The 20,732-nt window shown below is 60.5% G+C and overlaps 1 protein-coding gene across 1 annotated transcript; it reads left to right on the forward strand.

Moving 5' to 3' along the window:
• The first annotated feature begins 4,896 nt into the window (after positions 1–4,896).
• Positions 4,897–17,863, forward strand: B4GALNT4 (beta-1,4-N-acetyl-galactosaminyltransferase 4). Its single transcript, XM_047100572.1, has 20 exons — positions 4,897–5,047; positions 8,094–8,197; positions 8,581–8,676; positions 8,764–8,859; positions 8,949–9,039; positions 9,122–9,222; positions 9,403–9,470; positions 9,684–9,762; positions 10,847–10,913; positions 11,057–11,191; positions 11,268–11,377; positions 11,458–11,558; positions 11,646–11,746; positions 11,934–12,828; positions 15,320–15,609; positions 15,755–15,908; positions 16,064–16,136; positions 16,249–16,402; positions 16,743–16,869; positions 17,278–17,863. Exons 1-20 carry the CDS (start codon positions 4,897–4,899, stop codon positions 17,399–17,401), a joined length of 3,117 nt encoding a protein of 1,038 aa, XP_046956528.1. The 3' UTR covers positions 17,402–17,863.
• Positions 17,864–20,732: the final 2,869 nt, after the last annotated feature.

The following is a 20,732-nucleotide window of genomic DNA, read 5'->3' on the forward strand; positions in this document are numbered from 1 at the left end:
ACTTAAATATAAATTGCAAAGCTTTAAGACTTCTGGGAGATAACATAGGAGAAAATCTAAGTCAGCTTGGATTTGGCAATGATTTTTTATTTATTTATTTATTTATTAAAAAAAATTTTTTTTAACGTTTATTTATTTTTGAGACAGGGAGAGACAGCATGAACGGGGGAGGGTCAGAGAGAGAGGGAGACACAGAATCTGAAACAGGCTCCAGGCTCTGAGCTGTCAGCCCAGAGCCTGACGCGGGGCTCGAACTCACGGACCGCGAGATCATGACCTGAGCCGAAGTCGGCCGCCCAACCGACTGCGCCACCCAGGCGCCCCTGGCAATGATTTTTTAGATAAGAAAATCCATGAATGAAAAAATTGTTAAGCTGGACTTCATTAAAATTTTTAAATTTTGCTCTGCTAAATATACTAGCAAAACAGTAAAAAAAAAAAAAAAAGACAAGCCACAGATTAGAAGAAATATTTCTAAAACATATATCAAATTTAGGGCTATATCTAAAATACACAAGGAACTCTCAAAAATCAACAATAAGAAAACAATTTTAAAATGGGCAAATGGGCAAGAGATCTGAAGAGACACCTCACCAAATATGTACAGATGTCAAATAAGAATTTGAAAAGATACTCAGCACCATGTATCATTAGGGAGTTACAAATTAAAATAATGAGATATCAATACAATGACTAAAATCCTAAAAGCTGACAACGCCAAATGCTGGCAAGGATGTGGAAGAAAAGGCAGTCTCATTCATCGCTGGAGGGAATGCAAATTGATGCAGCCATGTTAGAAGACATCTGGCAGTTTCTTCCCAAGCTAAACGTAGTCTTTGTAAAGATTCTATCTTTCTTTCTTTCTTGAGAGAGAGAGAGCGTACACACAAGCAGGGGAGAGAGGCAGAGGGAGAGGGAGAGAGAGAGAGAGAGAGAGAGAGAGAATATCTTAACCAGGCTCCACGCTCAGTGTTGAGCTGGACTCGGGGCTCAATCTGAGGACCCTGGGATCACGAACTTGAAAGGGCGGGCCTACGACGGCCAACTCCATCTTGTTCTGTGTCCTTCACCTTGACCACGCCTCCTCCCCTTGAGTAACCTCCCGCTCACCTGCCTAACAGGACTCTGACCCTTCCCCAGCCAATCGGCTGAGGCCACAGCCATTACCTCACCAACTGCCCCTAGGCCCCAATAAAACCTTTGTCCTTTTGAAACTCTCTCCCCCCAGGGCGCCTGGGTGGCGCAGTGGTTAAGCGTCCCACTTCAGCCAGGTCATGATCTCACGGTCCTTGAGATCAAGCCCCGCGTCGGGCTCTGGGCGGATGGCTCAGAGCCTGGAGCCTGTTTCCGATTCTGTGTCTCCCTCTCTCTCTGCCCCTCCCCCGTTCATGCTCTGTCTCTCTCTGTCCCAAAAATAAACAAACGTTGAAAAGAAAAAAAATTCTTCAAGAAACTCTCTTCCCGGTATCTCACCACTGCCTCGGTGCAGGTTAGGGGATTGAGCTCAGAGCTAGCGCCGATAAAGGCCCATTTGCTTTTGCATCAGACTAGGCTCCCTAGGGGTCTTTGGGGATCATGAATTCCGGGCATAACAACCTGAGCTGAAATCAAGAATTGGAAACTTAACGAGTTGAGCCCCCCAGACGCCCCCAAAGCTAAACACAGTCTTGCTATATGACCCAGTAATTGCACTCCTGGGTGTTTATCCAATCGAGTTGAAAACTTATGTCCACGCAAAAACTTGCACACAAATGTCTGTGGCAGCTTTATTCGTGATTACCAAAAACTGGGAGCGAGGAACAACCAAGATGTCTTTCACGGGTGAATGGCCAAACTGATACATTCATACAATGGAATATTATTCAGTGATTAAAAAGAAAATAATTAGCGAAACACAAAAGGACATGGATGAACCATAAATGCATGTTGCCGAGAGAAGCCAGTTGGAAAGACCCCAACTATACGACATTCTGATAAGGGGAAATAAGGCGACAGTAAAAAGACCAGTGTCTGCCAGGGACACAGAAGGAGGTGGATGAGATGACTGGGGGGAGCACGGGGTGTGGAGGATGTTGACGCTGTTCTGAACGCTACTGTAACAGTAGATTTGTCAACGTGCATGGAACTCAACAACACAGAGTAAACCTAATGTTCGCGAATTAAAGAAAGATAATTTCGGACGTCGGGGACCCAGGAAGGGATGCAGACGGTGGCCAGACTCTCGGGGTGTCACAAACGCGTGAAACCCCCTCACTGAAGGGGCGGGAGTCCGTAAGACTCAAGGCAGGGCACCCGCCCGCGAGCGCCGGGCTCTAGTTGACAAAGTTGTTCCCGGCGGAGTCAGGTGACCAGTTCTGATCCTGTGGCCCACGTCCTGGAGTGGAACAACTGAGTACGTGGCCGGCGGCCGGCGGGACCCCGTGGGGTCTCACCGCTGAGTGGGAGGTTACAGGGGATCGAGGGGAGGATGGGCCCTGGGGTAACGGGTGGTGGTCGGAGACGGAGTAAGAACTCGTGTTTAGCTTAACGTAGGTACAGCTGGCTGCACAGAGAAACATTAACAGGCTCGTGTATATACAATTGGTCTAGGCATATATTTCTTTGCCTTGTCTGCTAAGGGGGCACAAAGAAACAATACTCCAGCAGCAATAAACACACCTACGTCCCAGATTTTGGTTCCTATGACCATTCTCTACTATACTTCTACGTTTAAAACACACAGCTTGATATGTTTTAATGAGTGTGCAGACAACTTAAATATGGAAGGTGAGTTGGGGGAGGGAAGGGGCAAGAACGAGAGGGGGTGGGTGAGGACATTTGAAGATGGGGGCATTGTCCACAGGGTAGGCGACAGAATGCTGTAATCGTGGGATGTGGCCAGCTTGATTCTGTGCCCCAACATTAAAATAAAAGGACAGAAAAGGAAGGGCGTGTGCATGTTACACCCAAATTGCAACTTCCCACACAATTTGTTCGGGATGAGGTGGGGTCCACGTCCCCTCTGCTCAAACCTGGGTGGCCTGTGACAGCATGTGGCAGAACTACTGTGTGGTGACCCATCGGGCACTTTGCCCCTTTGCTGGAGCCCAGAGGCCACCTCCTGGAAGTGGCTATGTCCAGATGCTCCGGTGAACCAGGCTGGCTGAGCCCAGCCGTCTCCACCAAGGCACCAACACGAGATGACTGCAGCCCAGCCATCAGTCACCCCAGCCCTTCGCATCTTCCCACCACATCATCAAGCAGAGAAAAGCTGTCCCATGAGGCCCTGTCTAAATTCCTGACCCGCAGAATCCATGAACACAATAAGTAGGCCTTGTTTCACACCACTAATGTTGGGGTGGTTGGTTACACAGCAACACAAAACTGGAACAGGTGCAGGAAGGGGTAAAGGGAGAAGGGTCGGGCTGGCCGCTGGGTGGGTCAGAGTGGCCCAGGCAAGAACTGGAACCAAGTGCACAAAGTTCACCATCAGCTCAGCGGGAGCCGCACGCCAGACCCCAGCACTCAAGTCCACAGTGGACGTGGAAGACGTACGTTGCGCACCCCTCCTGACCCTTCCAGTGTGCCCTGCCCCATCTGTCTGTGCAACTTCTCTCCGTGTTCACTCTGCATTCGCTGGAAGCCACCACCAGGCCCCTCTGCCGCCCACCCACGTGGAAGCCTGGTTAAGACTCTGGCCCTGCAGGATGAAGCCACGTGCTTTGGAGACCCTCCTCTGTCTCACTTCCGTGGCAAGGCCCACACACCCACTCCTGCCCCCCTCACCCATCATCATTACCTACCACCTGTCTCTCTCCCAAACGTCTTTTCCTCCCCTTGGAGCCCCGTTCCTTCTGGCTGCACTGTTTTCTAGAGGCTGGCTCCAACTCCAAGACCAGGCTGTACCCCTATCCCCAGCTTTCCCCCACATTCCCCAAGCCCTGGTGCCCCCCCATTTCCTGTCCCTGAGTCCTCTGTTGCCTGTGTCCCGACTGTCCCCCAACCCACACAGCCTGCGCCTTCCACTGCCTCCGTCCCTACACACCCTGGTCCCCACCCCCGCGTAACCACGTCCACATCCTCCAGGGCTCTGTGTCTCCCCTACGCCGCACCTCTACACTTCCCGCGTCCCCTGACTCTGCAGCCCGTCCCTCGAGCAACCCCAGTCCTCGGTCCTCTGCATGTCCCCTGCCTCTATGCCCGCCCCCGTCCCCACCCACCAACACCCCTGCCCCCGGCCTCTGCACCTCCCCATCCCCCGTCCCTGCTTCCCGCGTCCTTCGCACCACATTGTCCCTTGGACACCGCCTGACCTCTGTCCCGTGTCCCCGCGTCCTTCGCGCACCCCCCCCCCGGACCCTCGTTCCCCTGTCCCCCGCACCTCCCCGTCCTCCGTGAACCCCTCCCGGGGCCCCGTCCCCGGGCCTCCGCACCTCCGGCCCCCCGCGCCCGGGAGCTGCGCGGGCCGGCGCGCCCAGGTGGATGCGCGCGCGTTGCGTGGAGACGGGCGGCGGGCACACCCTAACCCGCCGGCCCCGCCCCCCGCGCCGCCGATTGGCTCCCCGCGGGCCGGCCGGGCCCCGGTTGGCTCGCGCCGCGCGGCCGCCGGGCCCGTTTCACGGTGGGTAGCACCGCAGCGTGGATGCTGCTGGGTCCCGCCGCGGCCCCCAGGAGCGTGGAGCCCGAGCGGCCGGGCGGGGCCGGGCGGGGGGCACCCGCCGGGAGCCGCTCCGCCGCCCACCCCGGGCCCGCGGCCGGGGGGCGGGGGGCAGCCTGGGGTCGCGGCCGCTCGGTGTGGCCGCGGGCGGCGGACAAAGGGCCATGCGGGGCCGGGGGCCGCGGCGCGGGGCGCGCGGGAACCGGGGGGCCGCAGCGGTGCCGCTGAGCGCGGCCCGAGGCGGGGCGGGGCCGGGCGCGATGCCGTGGTTCCCGGTGAAGAAGATCCGCAAACAGATCAAGCTGCTGCTGCTGCTGGTGCTGGTCACCTGCGCCGCGTGGCTCACGTACGTGCACCTGAGCCTGGTGCGCCAGGGCCGCGCGCTGCGCCAGCGCCTGGGCTACGGGCGAGGTACGGGGGCGCGTCCGGGGGCGGGGGGCGGGGGCACCCCGAGGAGCGCTGGGGGGCCGGGCCTCCGCACCGCGCCCGGAGACCCCGGCCGCCCGCCCTTCCCGGCTCTGCGGTATTTGGGCAGGGGGCGCGGTTCGGCCGGGCCCGGAGCCCAATGACGTCAGCAGTGACGCCCGCGACCCTCTTGGGGAGCGTCCCCGAACCTGGGCCGACTCCGGGATGTGACCTGGAGCCAGCAGTGACGGGGTGAACAGCGGGCTCTCAGGGAGATCGCCCGCAGGCCCTGCAGGCTGGGCTTTTCAGGAAGGCCTCGCACCCCCACCGCTTGTCTCCTCAGTTTACCCGTCTGCTGGGGGAGAGAGGAGGGAGGGGTCCAGCCTCCCCTCGGGGTGGGGGTCGGGGAGGGTTTGGAGGGAGCTGACTGGTGCAGTTGGAAGGCTTCCTGAGGGGTGCCCTAACTAACCCTGTGACAAGGGGCAGGCTTTTGTGGTGGGGGTGGGGGTGGGGGTGGGGAAGCACAGTGATGGGGGTCCAGCCTGGGGACCCCTGAACTGCCTGGAGTAAACTTTCCCAGGCTCCTCCAGCTCACACTCCGGTGAAGACAATAAACCCACAAAGCAAATCAGTTCCTGGTGAGTGTGGTGCGAAAGAGCCAGGGCAGGGGGGTCTGGATGGCCCCTTGAAGGTGGTGCTGCCCGCCCACGACATCTGGGGGGAGAGTGTGCCTGGCAGGAGGGATGAGCCTGTGACAACCTGGTGGGAAGGGGAGAAGCAGGGAGCCTGGAACCTGGGGAAGGGGGAGGGCATGGGAAAGAGGGAAGCACCTCAGGGCACGAGTAACACTCCCCCCCCCCCCCCACACACACACCTTAAACCTCCCAGCAGAGGCCAGAGCAGAAGCCTCCTCTGCCCAGGCAGGGAAGCTCCCAGCCGGGCTGCCCCTACCCCTTCTTAGGAAGTGTGGTGCTGGGTGCCCTTAGGGTGAGAGGTCAGGGGTGTGGGTCCCACTTCCTCACCCTCTTCCTAACAGTGACTTTGGCCCACGGCACCCAGGGCCACTCCACTGAGGGCCTCCCTGCTCGGTTCCCTTCTGCCTCCTTTCCATGTGCCTGGACACCTGGCTCCACAGACCTCCCAGGCCAGGGGTGTGGAGCTTGTCCCAACCCCCCAGAGTCTACACCCCTCACAGCCACCACACCCATGAGGGGTCCCCAGCACAGCTCAGTCCCTAAAAGAAGCCCCCCTCCCCCAGCTATCAGCAAATAAGGCAGGATCCCAGATCGTGACCCAGTGACACAGAAGAAAACCCACCCCCCCTCCCCAGCCACCTCTGTGGCTTTCTGAGCAACCGCAGTCTTCACCAACTGACTTCCTGAGTAGCTGGGGAGTCTAGCTCAGCAACTGGGAGGGAGTAGAAGTGTGGGAACCCCATTTCCGAGGGCCTCTCTGCTCTCAGCTGGACCGGCAGACTGCCCTTACGACTCCTGGGTGAGCAGGAGCTGTTCAGCGTCCTGGAAGGTCAAACTCTCATGGGGCACCTTCCAGGAAAGCCCCAGCCCATGGGTCCTGGCTCTGGGCTGCAGCCTCTTCGCCCAGCCACCTGGGCTCCCACCAGGGTAAGGCTGGTGAGAAGCGGAGCAGCTGGACACGCCCGAGGACTTTTTGACTGTTGGGTCAGTGCTGTCTTCACTTCCAGCTGGGGAGGCAGCACTGGAGCGGGACAGGGGGTCTACCTTCCTGGTGTCCTGCAGGATACCCATGTGGCAGGAGCCCTCTGGGGATCTCACTGTGCTGGACAGTGGTGGAAGCCTGGGCTGGGACCCCACCACAGAAGGCTCCTGGTACCCATGGACTTAGCTTGGTGGGCAGGGAGCATAGGGCCAGGCTGGGGGGATTTGGCCAGGAGCCTCTTAGGGGCTCACCTCCCAGCTGGACAGAGGACAGTGGGGGAGGAACCCAGAAGAAGGAGCAGGCGGGCAAGTACCACAGGGGTCCTACAGGCAGGAGACTAAGGTCAGCTCCCCTCCCCCGGAGAAGGGACTCAGGCCAATTGTGTCCACACAGGAATCTGTGGGTCTGGATTGAAGGATGGGCATGAATGTCGAAATTCCGGCTTGCCCTGGAGCAGAGGGGCTGCTCCTGGATTGGGTATCCCTGGCTGGGAGCACGGGGCTGGGGGCAGAGGTGGGATATAATAAAGCCTCCCAGAAGAGCCTTGAGTCCCAAGGTGTGGCACACCCCTCCCCCCAGAGGACAGGGTGGGATGTTCAGGTCCACAGCTTAGGCAAGAAGCCTGGGAATTTGAGGGAGTTAGGGGCATGGGGATGGTCGGCCCTAGGATAGGGGTTGTGTATAAGGGTGCCAAGCTCTGGAGAGAGCCACAGACAGACCTAGGAGGGGTTCCTCAGGGTCACAGTCGCTGGAGCCATGTTGGCTCCCGGCCCCCCAGCAGCCAGACCAGCATGTCTGTTCCTCTTCTGTCCAGGCTGGTGCCAGGACTCCTCTGGTCCTGAACCCCTCTCAAGGCCAGCAGGTGGCACATGTGCCGTGAGCAGGGGCTGGCTTAGCCTGAAGACAAAAGCACCAGCTTTCCAATAACAAGCGCTAGCACTGACCCTTAGCACGCAGTTCTGATGAGGGAGGGAGACACGGAACCCTCAGGACGAGGGAAAAGTGCTGAGGGCACGGTGCAGTAGTCCTGGGGGCCTTCCCGGAGGCAGGGCCGCGGTGAGGATGGCCAGATAAGTGTGTATGTATATGCATTAGCACACGCACACACATGACTCTGCTCCCTGGCACCAGTCAGCGGTCTAGGAAAAGCCAGGTGGAGGGCTTGAGAGGGGGCCGCCCACCCCAGAGGCGGAATGTGGAAGAAGGACCCAGAGAGCAATTGCACAGCCACAGGTGGGGCCCTGGGCAGCACGGGGAGCAGACTGAAGTGCGAAGGCTTCAGCAGGAGACACTGCTGTCCCCACCTGACCCCCAGCGGCAGGGGCCGCCTCGGAGAGAGCCTGGGCCCCAGTCATGCCCCACGTGCCGCCCACAGATGGCGAGAAGCTGAGCGGTGTGACGGAGGGCAGGGGCGTCCGGGCTGCGCTGTCCACACAGAGGGCGGAGGACTCCAGCGAGAGTCGGGAGGAGGAGCAGGTGGTGAGCAGGGCTGTGGGGAAGAACACGTGTGTGCGGCACACACACATCCCTGAGGCCACTAGTGTGCCAGTGGCCTCGGGACCTGTGGGCTGGGTGGATGGAGGACGCGGGTGCAGGCACGGAGCACGGCCCAGCCTGCAGTTCACGTCCGGCGGGCATGGGTGTGCGCGAGCGTGCTGGCCGGTGCTTGCCTGGGCAGGTGTGGTGAGGGTCCTCTGGGTGTGTGTGGTTGGGGTACCACGGGTTCGGGATTTTATGGCTGGATGTGTGCAGGGGAGTCCTTGTGAGGTGTGTCCCGGTGTGTGTGTGGGGTGGGGGTGGGGGGTGACCCCTCCCTGTCTTCCCATTGCTGTTTTGACCCTGGTGCCTTTTCTGTCCTGTAGCCGGAAGGACGGGACCCAAACATGCTGTTTCCTGTGGGGGCTGGAAAGCCACCCCCTCTGAACCTCACCCATCAGGTTCCCCCTTGGTGGGAAGAGGTGAGCTCTGCTTGGCTTGTGATGAGCTTCAGGGGAGGGCGGGGGGGGGGGCTGTGCAGAAGGTAAGGCCCACCTCCCGCCCCCCAGTACAAGGGGCAGGTGAACCTGCATGTGTTTGAGGACTGGTGCGGAGGCGCCGTGGGCCATCTGAGGAGGAACCTGCACTTCCCGCTGTTTCCGCACGTGAGTGCCAGTGGTAGGGAGCTGGCAGGGGGTGGGGGGCAGGGCAGGACAGGGAAAGGCTTTGACGTCAGAGGCCACTGTCCCCCCAGACTCGCACCACCGTGAAGAAGTTGGCTGTGTCCCCCAAGTGGAAGAACTACGGACTACGGATTTTCGGCTTCATCCACCCGGCGAGAGATGGTGCGGGGGTGGGGATGTGCCAGGGAGGGGGCAGCAGGAAGGGCCCCACACCACCCCCCTGAGCCCCTGTCCTGTGGCCTAGGAGACGTCCAGTTCTCTGTGGCTTCGGATGACAACTCTGAGTTCTGGCTGAGCCCAAATGAGAGCCCGGCGGGTGCCCAGCTGGTGGCCTTTGTGGGCAAGGTACCCTTAACCCCACAGCCCTCCCACCCCAGCCCCTCCACCCACACCCCTATCTGTCTTCACTGGGCCTCCTCCGCCTCCGTCACCTGTCTCCTCCAGCTTCTGAGGGACGGGGACTGGATGAGGCTGGTGCCCCCAAGGAGAGGGTGAACCCCCCCACCCTTCTGTATCGCTTCCCAGACTGGCTCAGAGTGGACAGCACCTGGGGAATTCACCAAGTTCAGCTCGCAGGTGTCCAAGCCCAAGCGGTGAGTGACTGGGAGCGTGTGTGCACCGGGGTGTATTGGGGGGCGGGGGGGAACATGCACCAGCACACAGAAAACCACTGCACCTGTACTGTCGTGGCCACACTGCCATCGCCCCGAGGGACCGCCCCTGAGCACCCCACCTTTTCTGGGGTTTCTGTTTGGGGCTCCTGGAGCATGGTAGGAGCATGTCCCCCTGACCGCTTATGTCCCCAGGCTCATGGCCTCCCGGAGGTACTACTTTGAGCTGCTGCACAAGCAGGACGACCGAGGCTCAGACCACGTGGAAGTGGGCGTGAGTGTGGCCTGCCATCCGTGGGCTTCTGGAGAAGCCACGTCCCTTCCCCTGCTCTCTCTGCTCCCAACACTCCCTGCAGGACAATGGTGTGGGTCCTGCCCCCTCACCCCAGGAGTTCCCATCTAGTTAGCAAAGCAGACACTCAGGGACGGGGGGGTCCAAGATCAACTCTGCCCAGGGAGGCTACATGGAGAAGTGGTGCTTGAGTAGAGTCTTGAGAGATGAGACATTCGTAGGGAGATCCAGTGAGGAGAGAATTGGGGTGCCTCAGGTGAACTCCAGATCTCAAGAACAGCAGAGGAACAGCAGAGTTCTTCCAGAACTCCAGAGGATCCAGTGGCCAGGCAGGGCCTGCAACGCGAACCCCGGACAGCCCAAAGCAATTGGGTTTGCATTTCAGGAAAAACCCTTTGGCCACTGCTGCAGAGAGCCTGGGCGGGGGGCGGATCGTTTAGACATGGTCCCTGAAGCAGGGAGGTGGGGCCTGAGCCTGGCTAGGGGAGATGGGGCGTTTGTCGACTGTGTGTGCTAGGCATCAACCCAGCTCAGCTGGCAGGGACTCCAGGCTGGAAACGCAGGCTTGGGGTGATCTCGTGGAAGCCAAGGGGGTGCCCAGGAGACCCAGAATGAGCTAGGAAGGGAGAGGGCCTGGAACAGCTCCCAGGAACCCCAGCTTGAGGGAGGGAGGAACCGAGTCTGCAAAGGAGGAGACTGAGAAGGAGCTGCCACAGGAATGGGGAAACGGGGAGGGTGAGGTCCAGTGAGGCGAGGGGTAGGGGCCTCTAGAAGGCTAGCTGTGACCGCCAGGAAGGCGATGGCTGCAGCATGGGGAAGGAGGCGGTGGCAAAGCCATAACCAGCGGGCAAGGAAGCGCTTAGGGTGTCAGGAAAGGCCTGGAGGGAGCATGGGAGGGGGGTGTCCCATCCACCAAGAACCCCTCTGCCATCCAACCTCCAAGCTTCCTGTGCCCTCGAAGGGGCTGTCCCCACCTGCTCCCCGTGCCCACGTTCAGAAAAGACCCGTTCCTCTCCAGCTCCAGGACCACAGAGCTTTGGTCCTGACCGCTCTCTCCCTTCCCTAGTGGCGAGCCTTCCTGCCAGGCCTGAAGTTTGAGGTCATAGGCTCTGCTCACATCTCCCTGTACACAGGTGTGGAGCCCAGTGCCTCTTTGGGGAGGGGGGTGGGCTCCTGATCTGCGGTCTCTTTGGGGTGGTCTCTGGATGTGGGTGGGGAGGGGTGAGGAGTGGTCCTTGGGTACTCCTGAGGACCCCACACATTCCTCTGTCCCCAGATGAATCGTCCCTGAAGATGGACCACGTGGCCCATGTCCCCCAGTCTCCAGCCAGCCACGTGGGGGGGCGCCTGCCACAGGAGGAGCCCAGAGCTGACATGCTGCGCCCAGACCCCCGAGACACCTTCTTCCTCAGTGAGAGGGGACCGTAGAGGGGGGGAGGGGGGGCAGGGATACCCAGCCTGCCACTCTGTGACCACTCCTCCCACAGCACCTCGGGTGGAGCCTTCGAGTCTGGAGAACGTGCTGGAGCCCTGCGCCTACGCCCCCACCTATGTTGTCAAGGACTTTCCAATCGCGAGATACCAGGGGCTGCAGTTTGTAAGTGCCCCTCACCAAGACCTTCCCTGAGGCCCCGGCCTCCCGCCCAGGGTCCCCTGAGCCCTCTGCCCTGCCCACAGGTGTACCTGTCCTTTGTCTACCCCAATGACCACACGCGCCTCACGCACATGGAGACGGAAAACAAGTGCTTCTACCGAGAGTCGCCGCTGTACTTGGAGAGGTGGGTGGGGCAGGCAAGGGATGGGGTGGGGGTGGGGGGCCAGCGGCCCGTAGGGGGGGTCCTCTCTGATGCCCCTCACCGCCCCAGGTTTGGGTTCTATAAATACATGAAGATGGACAGGGAGGAGGGAGAGGAAGACGAGGAGGAAGAGGTGCAGCGCCGAGCCTTCCTCTTTCTCAACCCGGATGGTGAGTACCGCCCCCCGCGCGCGCGCCCCCCCAGCCTGTGCCCACGTGGGCGTGGAGTGACCCCCGCGCGCCCCCCAGCCTGTGCCCACCTGGGCGTGGAGTGACCCCCGCGCGCCCCCCAGCATGTGCCCACCTGGGCGTGGAGTGCGCCCCCCCAGCCTGTGCCCACCTGGGCTGCTTCCCGCAGACTTCCTGGACGATGAGGAAGAGGGGGAGCTGCTAGACAGCCTGGAGCCCACGGAGGCGTCCCCCCTGCAGAGCCGCCGCCACCTCCCCCTGCCCGCGGCCCCCACAGCGCCCGGAGCCACGCCCGCCCCGCCGGTGCCTCCCAGCCCCGGAGACCTGCCCACCACCCGGCGCTCCCGGGCGCTGAGCTGGGCCGCCCGGGCCGCGCGCCCCCTGCCCCTCTTCTTGGGCCGCGCCCTGCGCCCCCGAGCTGCGGCTCAGCAGCAGCCCCCGAAGGTGTATGTGACGCGGGTGCGGCCGGGACTGCGGGCGCCTCTCGGCCCACGCGGCCCACCCTGGCCGCCCTTCCCCGGAGTCTTCCTCCGCCCCAGACCTCTTCCCCGGGTGCAGCTGCGGGCGCCCCCACGGCCGCCGCGGTCTCGAGGCCGCAGGACCGGTGGTTCCCCGGGCGCAGAGCTGAGGCCCCCGGCCCGGGCGCAGGCCACCCAGGGGAGCCTGGAGGGCCAGCCGCGCTTGCTGGGACTCCCAGCTCCGACCGCGGCCGCGAACCTGTCGTCGGAAGCTCAGCCCGTGACCTCCTTCCTGAGCTTGTCCCAAGTGTCCAGGGCGCAGCTGCCTGCAGCGGGCGACGAGGAGGAGGCAGACGATGACGACGACGGGGCGCGGGGCGAAGATGAGGACAGCGAGGAGGCCGCGGGAGCCCCCCGAGGCCGCTGGCGCGAGGACGCCATTGACTGGCAGCGCACGTTCAGCGTGGGCGCCGTGGATTTCGAGCAGCTACGCTCCGACTGGAACGACCTGCGCTGCAACGTGTCGGGGAACCTGCAGCTGCCCGAGGCCGAGGCCGTGGACGTGGTGGCCCAGTACATGGAGCGGCTCAACGCGCGCCACGGCGGGTGCGTCCGGAGTGTGCGCGTGGGAGGGGAGGCCCTACAGGGCGTGCGCCTGGGAAGGGGAGGACCTGGGGGATGGTGAATGTTGGGGGGGGGCATATGGGAGGGGAGGCCCTGGAGGGGGTGCCTGTGAAGGGGAAGCCCTGGGAGGTGCGTGTGGGAGGGGAGGCCCTGGGAGGATGTGCGCCTGGGAAGGGGAGGCCCTGGGGCGGTGAGTGTGGGAGGGGAGGCCCTGGGGAGGGTGCGTGTGGGAGGGGAGGCGCTGGTGGGGGGGGGGAGTGGGAGGGGAGGCCCTGGGGAATGCGTATAGGAGGAGAGGAGGGGGGAAGGGGGCGTTCCTGGGAAGGAGAGGACCTGGGGGGTGAGTATGGGAGGGTCGAGGGGTCATGTAGGAGGGGAGGCCCTGGAGGAGGTGAATGTGGGAGGGGAGGCCCTGGGTGGGGGGGTGCGCCTGGGAAGGGGAGGACCTGGGGGGGGGGCGCCTGGGAAGGGGAAGCCCTGGGAGGTGCTTGTGGGAGGGGAGGCCTTGGGAGGAAATGCACCTGGGAAGGGGCGGAGGGGAGGAGGGGGGTACCTGGAGGGAGAGGACCTGGGGGGTGAGTGTGGGAGGGTGTGGGGGGGTCATGTAGGAGGGGAGGCCCTGGAGGAGGTGAGTGTGGGAGGGGAGGCCCTGGGGGGGTGCGTGGGAGGGAGGCCCTGGGAAGTGTGTGCCTGGGAAGGGGAAGTCCTGGCCTCTGTGGAACCTTCAGACCTTCCCAGGGTTTAACAGGGTGCTGGTCTGGGCATGGCACACGGACCTCCAAGGGAAGAGCTGTCTCTCCCTGTCTCTTCCCTGTCTCCTGGGGCTTCTTAGTGTCCAGGGTTCCTGTTCAGTGTTAGAAGCCTCACCTCCTCACAGGCACCCAGGGTGGGCTCCCTTGTCCTGAACCTCCAAACCCACCCTGTCACCTTGGGCCTGAACCCAAGAATGAATCTGAACCAGCCAGGGCTCTCCTCCAAGTAGAGACCCAAAGGTCAGGCTGAGAGTGCCTGGACCCCTCCTCGTCTTCTGGTACAGGGCTCCTGGGTCTTCCCAGAGGGTCTTTCTCCAGCTCAGGGGAGCACAGGGCTCCTGCCCCATTGCTGCCTCTGATCCCCGCCCCCACCCCCCAGGAATCCAGGCCTGTCACCACCCCCATATGTAGGCTAGCGGGGCAGAGAATGGGAGGCCCCAAAGTTGGCCCCAAAGGAGACACTGGTGGGTTCTGTGAGCCTTAAAAGAGGAGTAGAACCAGTGCAGACAGCACTGGTAGGCAAAGGCACTGGGGCAGGAGGCCAGGGGCCCGGTGTGCAGAGGACGGAGAAGGGGCCATCGTGGGCCTCGAGCAACCTGCTCAGGACTCATTTTTCTTGCAGACCGTACCAGGTTTTGAGCAAGACAGGGGCCGACCTGTTGGGGTTGCAGACAGGCCTGTTGCTGCCTTGGAGGGGCGTGGACGGGATGGGAAGCCCACAGGGGCCATGAGTGCCAGGCTTGTGCCAGGGCAGTGACGAGATGGTGTGGGAAGGGCAGGGATTTGATTCTAGGTGGCTGAGTTCTTGGCTCAAAGCTTCGTGAGAGTAGGGTGTGGGTGGGCCTAGGGACTGAGAGTTCAGAAAGACCCAGAGTGTTTGGGGCAGAAAGTCCCTGACGCTCGGGGAGAGCACAGTGGGAATGGCGGGGTTTGCAGGGAGGAGTGGGCACTCCTTGGGGGTCACACAGGTAGGCTCCCATGGTCAGGGGGCTGCAAAGGGAGGCCATTTGGAGAAAGGAAGAAGCCACTGTAGTCAAGGGCAGGGTCCCGTTTTCCCGGGATGAGAAGCCTCTGCTTGGTAGCAGAGTGGAGGACGAAGGCGCTCAGCAGGGCCAGGAGGGAAGGGGCAGAAGAGGCTCAGGGCGGGCCAGCGGCATCTTCCCCTGGGTCAGGACCGCCCCGGGGCTGGTGCCGGAAGAGGCAAAGGGAGGCTTATCTGAGGGGCCTCGGAAAGAGCCGGGGAGGATTGGGGCAAGCTTGCAGACTGGATACCCCGGAGAAAAGAGCCAGTGCGGGAGGAAGTGGGCTCACGCAGCACGCGGGGACATTGAAGGCAAGCCGAGCCGGCTTAAGGCCCTAGAATGGCAGTGTAAGACCAGCGAACCTCGCCCTGTGGACAGTGGGTGGCGCCGTCATAAAGGTCACTGCGCATGCGTGAGCGGTGACGCGAAGACCACAGAGGAGGCTGCCCTAGGGAGGGGAGGCACGAAATGGGCGCCCGCCCTCTCGGAGCTCCCCGCCAGGACGCGGCGTGGGCGGGGTACGGCAGCCTGGGACACGAGGGAACTCACGGCAGCTGCCCCAGCCCCTCTTCTGAGTGGCCGCCTGGTTTCTGGGGCTGGGGGCGACCCGCAGGGACACTCGGGGGGCGAGGGGGGCAGGGAGGAGGGAGGGCCGCAAGCGCGGAGCCCAAGCGTGCCGACCCAGCCCCCGCTTCCCAGGCGCTACGCGCTTCTGCGCATCGTGAACGTGGAGAAGCGCCGGGACTCCGCGCGCGGAAGCCGCTTCCTGCTGGAGTTGGAGCTGCAGGAGCGCGGGGGCGGCCGCCTGCGCCTGTCAGAGTACGTCTTCCTGCGACTGCCCGGAGCCCACGCGGGAGGCGCCGACGCCGACGGAGAGAGCCCGGAGCCCGCTCCCGCCGCCCCCACGCGCCCCGACGGCCGCCCCGAGCTCTGCCGGCCGCTGCGCCTGGCCTGGCGCCAGGATGTGATGGTACACTTCATCGTGCCAGGTGCGCGGGACCGCCTCGGGCCCGGGCACCTGGGACGTGGGCTGGGCTTCCCCGAGCCCCCGCGGCCAGTGGGAGCGCCGCTGGCCGTGCACCGGGTCCCGCGGAGTCAGGTCGGGGTGGGCTCAGCGGCACCACCTTCCTCCAGTGAAGAACCAGGCGCGCTGGGTGGCCCAGTTCCTGGCGGACATGGCCGCGCTGCACGCCCGCACGGGGGACTCGCACTTCAGCATCACCCTGGTGGACTTTGAGAGCGAGGACATGGACGTCGAGCAGGCGCTGCGCTCTGCCCGGCTGCCCCGGTAACAGCGCCCCCGCCAGGGACGGCCGAGCGCGTCTTGCCTCCCCCGCCCCTTCCGGGACGCGGGTTTTCTAGCCCCGGCCCGCAGGGGTCAGGGCCTGTGACCTCCCGCCCCCCCTCCCCCCCCCCCCCCGCTCTCCTCCCCACCTTCCGCAGGTACCAGTACTTGAGGCGAACTGGAAACTTTGAGCGCTCGGCGGGCTTGCAGGCTGGAGTGGACGCAGTGGAGGTGCGTGGGAGGGTTGGGAGAGCAGGGAGAGCCCGTCCAGACCACCAAGGAAGGAACTCCGCTGGGGGAGCGGAGGGGCGTGCTCAGGCCTCCCCGTGACCTCGGCCTCCAGGATGCCAGCAGCATCGTTTTCCTCTGTGATCTGCACATCCACTTCCCGCCCAACATCCTGGACGGCATCCGCAAACACTGTGTGGAGGGCAAACTGGCCTTTGCGCCCGTGGTCATGCGCCTGGGCTGTGGGAGCTCGCCGGGGGACCCGCACGGTAATGCCCTGGATGCCCCCCCCCCCATGCCCCAATAACACTGGGAGTTCCACCAACGGCAGGGTGAGGCCCAGGCCCCTGGGGGCCTCTCCTAACCCCGGAGGTGGGCCTGGGGATCCATCAATGCCCCGCCTATTGCCTAGGACCCCAGAGCCTCCAGGGTCATGCCTGGGAACCTCCTCCAGCACCCCAGTCGTGTGCAGGGCCGCAGGTTATGACCCCACACAGAAGAGTGACCCTTGACGCCCCTCTAAGGATGGGACCCTGCAGCAGATCCCCTCTGGAGGCTGGGGAGGAAGGCTTGCAGGTTCTGGTGTCTGAAGGGCACCTCCCTACCCAGGCTACTGGGAGGTGAATGGCTTCGGCCTCTTCGGGATCTACAAGTCAGACTTCGACCGCGTCGGGGGCATGAACACTGAGGAGTTCCGGGACCAGTGGGGGGGCGAGGACTGGGAGCTCCTGGACAGGTGACTGCCCCCCATCTCGGGGACTGAGGATACCTCCTCTGAGCGGGGAGGGTACCCCAGGGTCCTCACGTGCTGCAGGGACTTCCGCTTCGTATCCCAGGATCTGTGACCCCACCCCACCCCACACCTTTTCCTATCTCTAGGGTTCTGCAGACTCGGGAACAGCCTTGCAACAAATTCTGTCCCCAGATCCTATAGGCCCAGTGGTGTCCCTGAGTCCCCATCTCCCACCGGGGTCCCACAGTAGTGGAAGGCCTGACACCAATGCCCTTGGGCCAGGGTCCTGAGCACTTCCATGCTGCCCTGCCCCCAGGCTCCGGAAGAGCCAGGGCAGCCACAACTGTCCCCCTACCACCCAGATCCTATAGGCAACCCTCTCCAGGGTCCTGACACCCCCTTTCCACCCAGGGTCCTGCAGGCAGGGCTGGAGGTGGAGCGACTCCGAGTGCGGAATTTCTACCACCACTACCACTCCAAGCGGGGAATGTGGGGCGCACGTGGCCGGAAGGGCTCCCGCACCGAGGGATCCTGAAGACCAGGCCACCCCCTCCTGGCCCCTGGCCCCTGGCCCCCGTCCCCTGGTGGGGGCTGGAGGCCGGGCCCTGAGCCTGGTCCCTGGAAACCCCGGCAAGGCTTATCACAGGGGAATGGCCACCACCTGTGCCTGGCCCAGCGTGGCCACCGCCCCCTTTGTGCCCCTCCCCAGAGAGGCAGCCTTCACAGCTGGTTGGGGCCCGGGCTTGGTCTCCACACTCCGCGAGATGATTTCTGTGAAATTTTGCTGTAGCGATGACGTTGTTTTCAGGATTTCCGAGAGTTCTGTCTGTTCCGTTTTTTATTCAGAATGAAATGAAATATTTTTTTTAGTTCTGACTTGTCCTCTGCCTGGTTCTCTTGGGAGGGCAGAGATAAGCCTCAGTGACTGCCAGGAGCCCTGCCCTCACGGACACTCTCTCTGCCCCTGAGGCCCCTTCCTGTCCCACAGCAGCAGCGGCTACCGACCCCACCCTCTCCCGAGACCACTCTCTTCCTGCCCTCTCCTCTTGACCTTCAGAGGTGGGACCTGGAGGTGAAAGGGCTTCGGGCCTCTTCCCTGCTGCTCGGTGCCCGTGGAGTCATGTGGCCACCAGTGACAGACACAGGGCAGGGCCTGCACAGCTTTGAGAAAAGAACGTTCGGTCATTTCACTCCTTTTGAAAACAGAACTTGGATGTTAGCCCTACCCGGTCTTCCTAGAAGGTCAAGGTGAACTCGGCACCCGTTCTGTGGCCACGTTGGGAGTGGCACTCGGCTGAGCTGCCAGAGGCAGAAAACCCAACTCAAGCTGGTTTACGCCATAATGGGGGTGGGGGGGTGATTATTTTACTTCTGTTCGTGTCAGTGGAAGTTCAGGGTCGGGAGCACACTAGGAGAGTGCTGACCCAGAGGCTGGATGACGCTGTCAAGGCCCAGCCCCTCCCTGGGGGTCCCAGTGCTCTGCCTGGTACTAAGCAGCTCCCTATATGAGGTCCTTGTGGCTGCCGTGACAGATTTCCAGAAACACAGAATGTATGACCTCCGTGTTCTGTAGGTCAGAAGCCCAAAAACAAGGTTTCTGTGGCCCGATCTGGAGGCTTTAAAAATTTTTAACATTTATTTATTTTTGAGACAGAGAGAGCATGAACAGGGGAGGGTCAGAGAGAGGGAGACACAGAATCTGAAACAGGCTCCCGGCTGAGCTGTCAGCCCAGAGCCCGGCGCGGGGCTTGAACCCACGGACCGCGAGATCATGACCTGAGCCGAAGTCGGCCGCTTAACCGACTGAGCCACCCAGGCGCCCCTGGAGGCTTTAGAAATGACTCTGCCTTGTCCTGTCCCCACTTTTAGAGGCCACTTGAGTTCCTTGGCTCAGGGCTGCTGCTTATGTCAAAGCCAGCAGCTTAGCATCTTCAGAGCCCTCCCTTCCTGTGTCTGTCACCTCTGCTTGCATCATCACATCTCTCTGGCCCTCCTGCCTCCCTCTTGTAAGGACATGTGTGGTTACACTGCTCCCCTCCATTATTCCCGGATAATCTCCCCATCTCCACCAACATTCTTTACGTAATCACATCTGCAAAGTTCTTTTTGCCATGTCAGTTGACAGCCACAGGTTCCAGGGTTAGGGCCTGGATTCTTTGGGGCCATGATTCTCTGTACCTCCTCACTGACATTCCGTGGGAAGGCGGTACATGCACCCAGCAGCCCAAATAACTCTTGTGAGATTGACCCAAGTTGTCTCCTTAGGTCATACCTCACCATGAACGTGGGGCAGCAGGAAAGATTCCAATGAAAGAAGAACCAGATGGATACCGCCATCTGGCCCTGAGAAGACTCTAGAAATGACCCTGCCGGAAGGGACATTGACCACTGCCACTGCTGACCAGAGTAGCCAGCAGATGTGTGTAGACACCAAGTCCCACGTAACAACGTGGGCCTCACAAGTCCTGCGGGTCCACGGAGCACAAGTGCCTACGGGGCAGAGGACACCACCACGCTGCCACATACCTGCTCAGAAGCTACCAGATGCCTTTAGCTCACACTGCCCACTTCTCCCCAAGTATCTAGTTCAAGTATCTAGTGAGTGGGAATTTTCTCCACTCACAGATATTTCATAACAAGAAAAAAACGAGTGCTGGATTTAGAAATACATTCTCAGGGCGCCTGGGTGACTCCGTTAATCCCGCTTCAGCTCAGGTCATGATCTTGCAGTTCATGAGTTCGAGCCCTGTGTCAGGCTCTGTGCTGAGGGTTCAGAGCCTGGAGCCCGTTTAGGATTCTGTGTCTCCCTCTCTTTCTCTGCCCCTCCCTGGTTCACACCTTGTCTCTCTCTTTCAAAAATAAATAAACATTAAAAAAAGGAATACATCCTCTAAAGGGCAGGGGGCATGCAAGCAACAGGCAGATGAAGGCTCACACCAAAAAAAAAAAAAAAAAAGATTACTTCCAGAAGCAGAAGAAAATCTCAAAATCATATAATCTGGACTATACATAAACCATAATTTATTAATCTATCTTAACAACTGTTCATTGAACACCCACTGTGTTAGGTGCTGAGGAAAGGTGAACAAAAGAGACAAGAGTCTGTCCTTGTAGAACTTGGCGGATGAGAGACAGAATAAGAAAACGTCTAGCATATTAGATGATGGCAACTGTTGTAGAAAAAATTAAGCCAGGAAAGGGAATAGTAAGTCTGAGTGAGACTGCAGTTGTAAACAGTGGTCAGAAAAAGCAAGTCTGAGAAGGTGACATCCCAGAAAAGATCTGAAGGCTGTAAAGCTACCAAGGATGCCACTGGGGGTACAAGGGCTCAGAGGTGACACTTGAGGACTTTTTTTTTTTTTTAATTAGCAGTAAATGCCTCTCACCACTCCGTTTCAACAACATTGGAAGTACAGCTGACTTCCAGGTTAGGGGCAAAATCCCTGCACAGTCAAACATCTGTGCATAACTTTTGACGCCCCCAAAATTTAACTACTTACAGCCTACTGTTGACGGGCAGCCTTACCGATAACAGCCAATTGACACATGTATTTTAAATATGTGTATTATATATTGTATTCTTGAAATAAGCTAGAAAAAAATGTTATTAAGAGAATCATAAAGAAAAGAAAATACAGCACAGTACTGTATTTATTTTTTAAAAAATCCACCAATAAGTGGACCCGCACAGCACAAACCCATGTTGTTCAAGGGTCAACTGTACTAGCTAATGCAATAAGACAAGAAAAAGAAATAAAAAGTATACATATGGGAAATAAAAGGGTTACGTACATGAATGGCTTTGTTTGCTGATGATCATCTACGTAGAAAATCTAAAAGAATCAGCAAAAAAAAAGAAAAACAAA

This window comes from Lynx rufus, unplaced genomic scaffold, assembly GCF_022079265.1.
Source record: "Lynx rufus isolate CCGP_SWC_20201006 ecotype Redwood Valley unplaced genomic scaffold, mLynRuf1.p SCAF_50, whole genome shotgun sequence".
Classification (NCBI taxonomy): Eukaryota; Metazoa; Chordata; class Mammalia; order Carnivora; family Felidae; genus Lynx; species Lynx rufus.

Coding starts and splice junctions, on each gene's coding strand:
- B4GALNT4 (XM_047100572.1), top strand. CDS start 4,897: ATGCCGTGGTTCCCGGTGAAGAAGATCCGCAAACAGATCAAGCTGCTG. Junction 5,048..8,093: donor GCGCCTGGGCTACGGGCGAG/GTACGGGGGCGC, acceptor TGCCGCCCACAG/ATGGCGAGAAGCTGAGCGGT. Junction 11,192..11,267: donor CCGAGACACCTTCTTCCTCA/GTGAGAGGGGAC, acceptor CTCCTCCCACAG/CACCTCGGGTGGAGCCTTCG.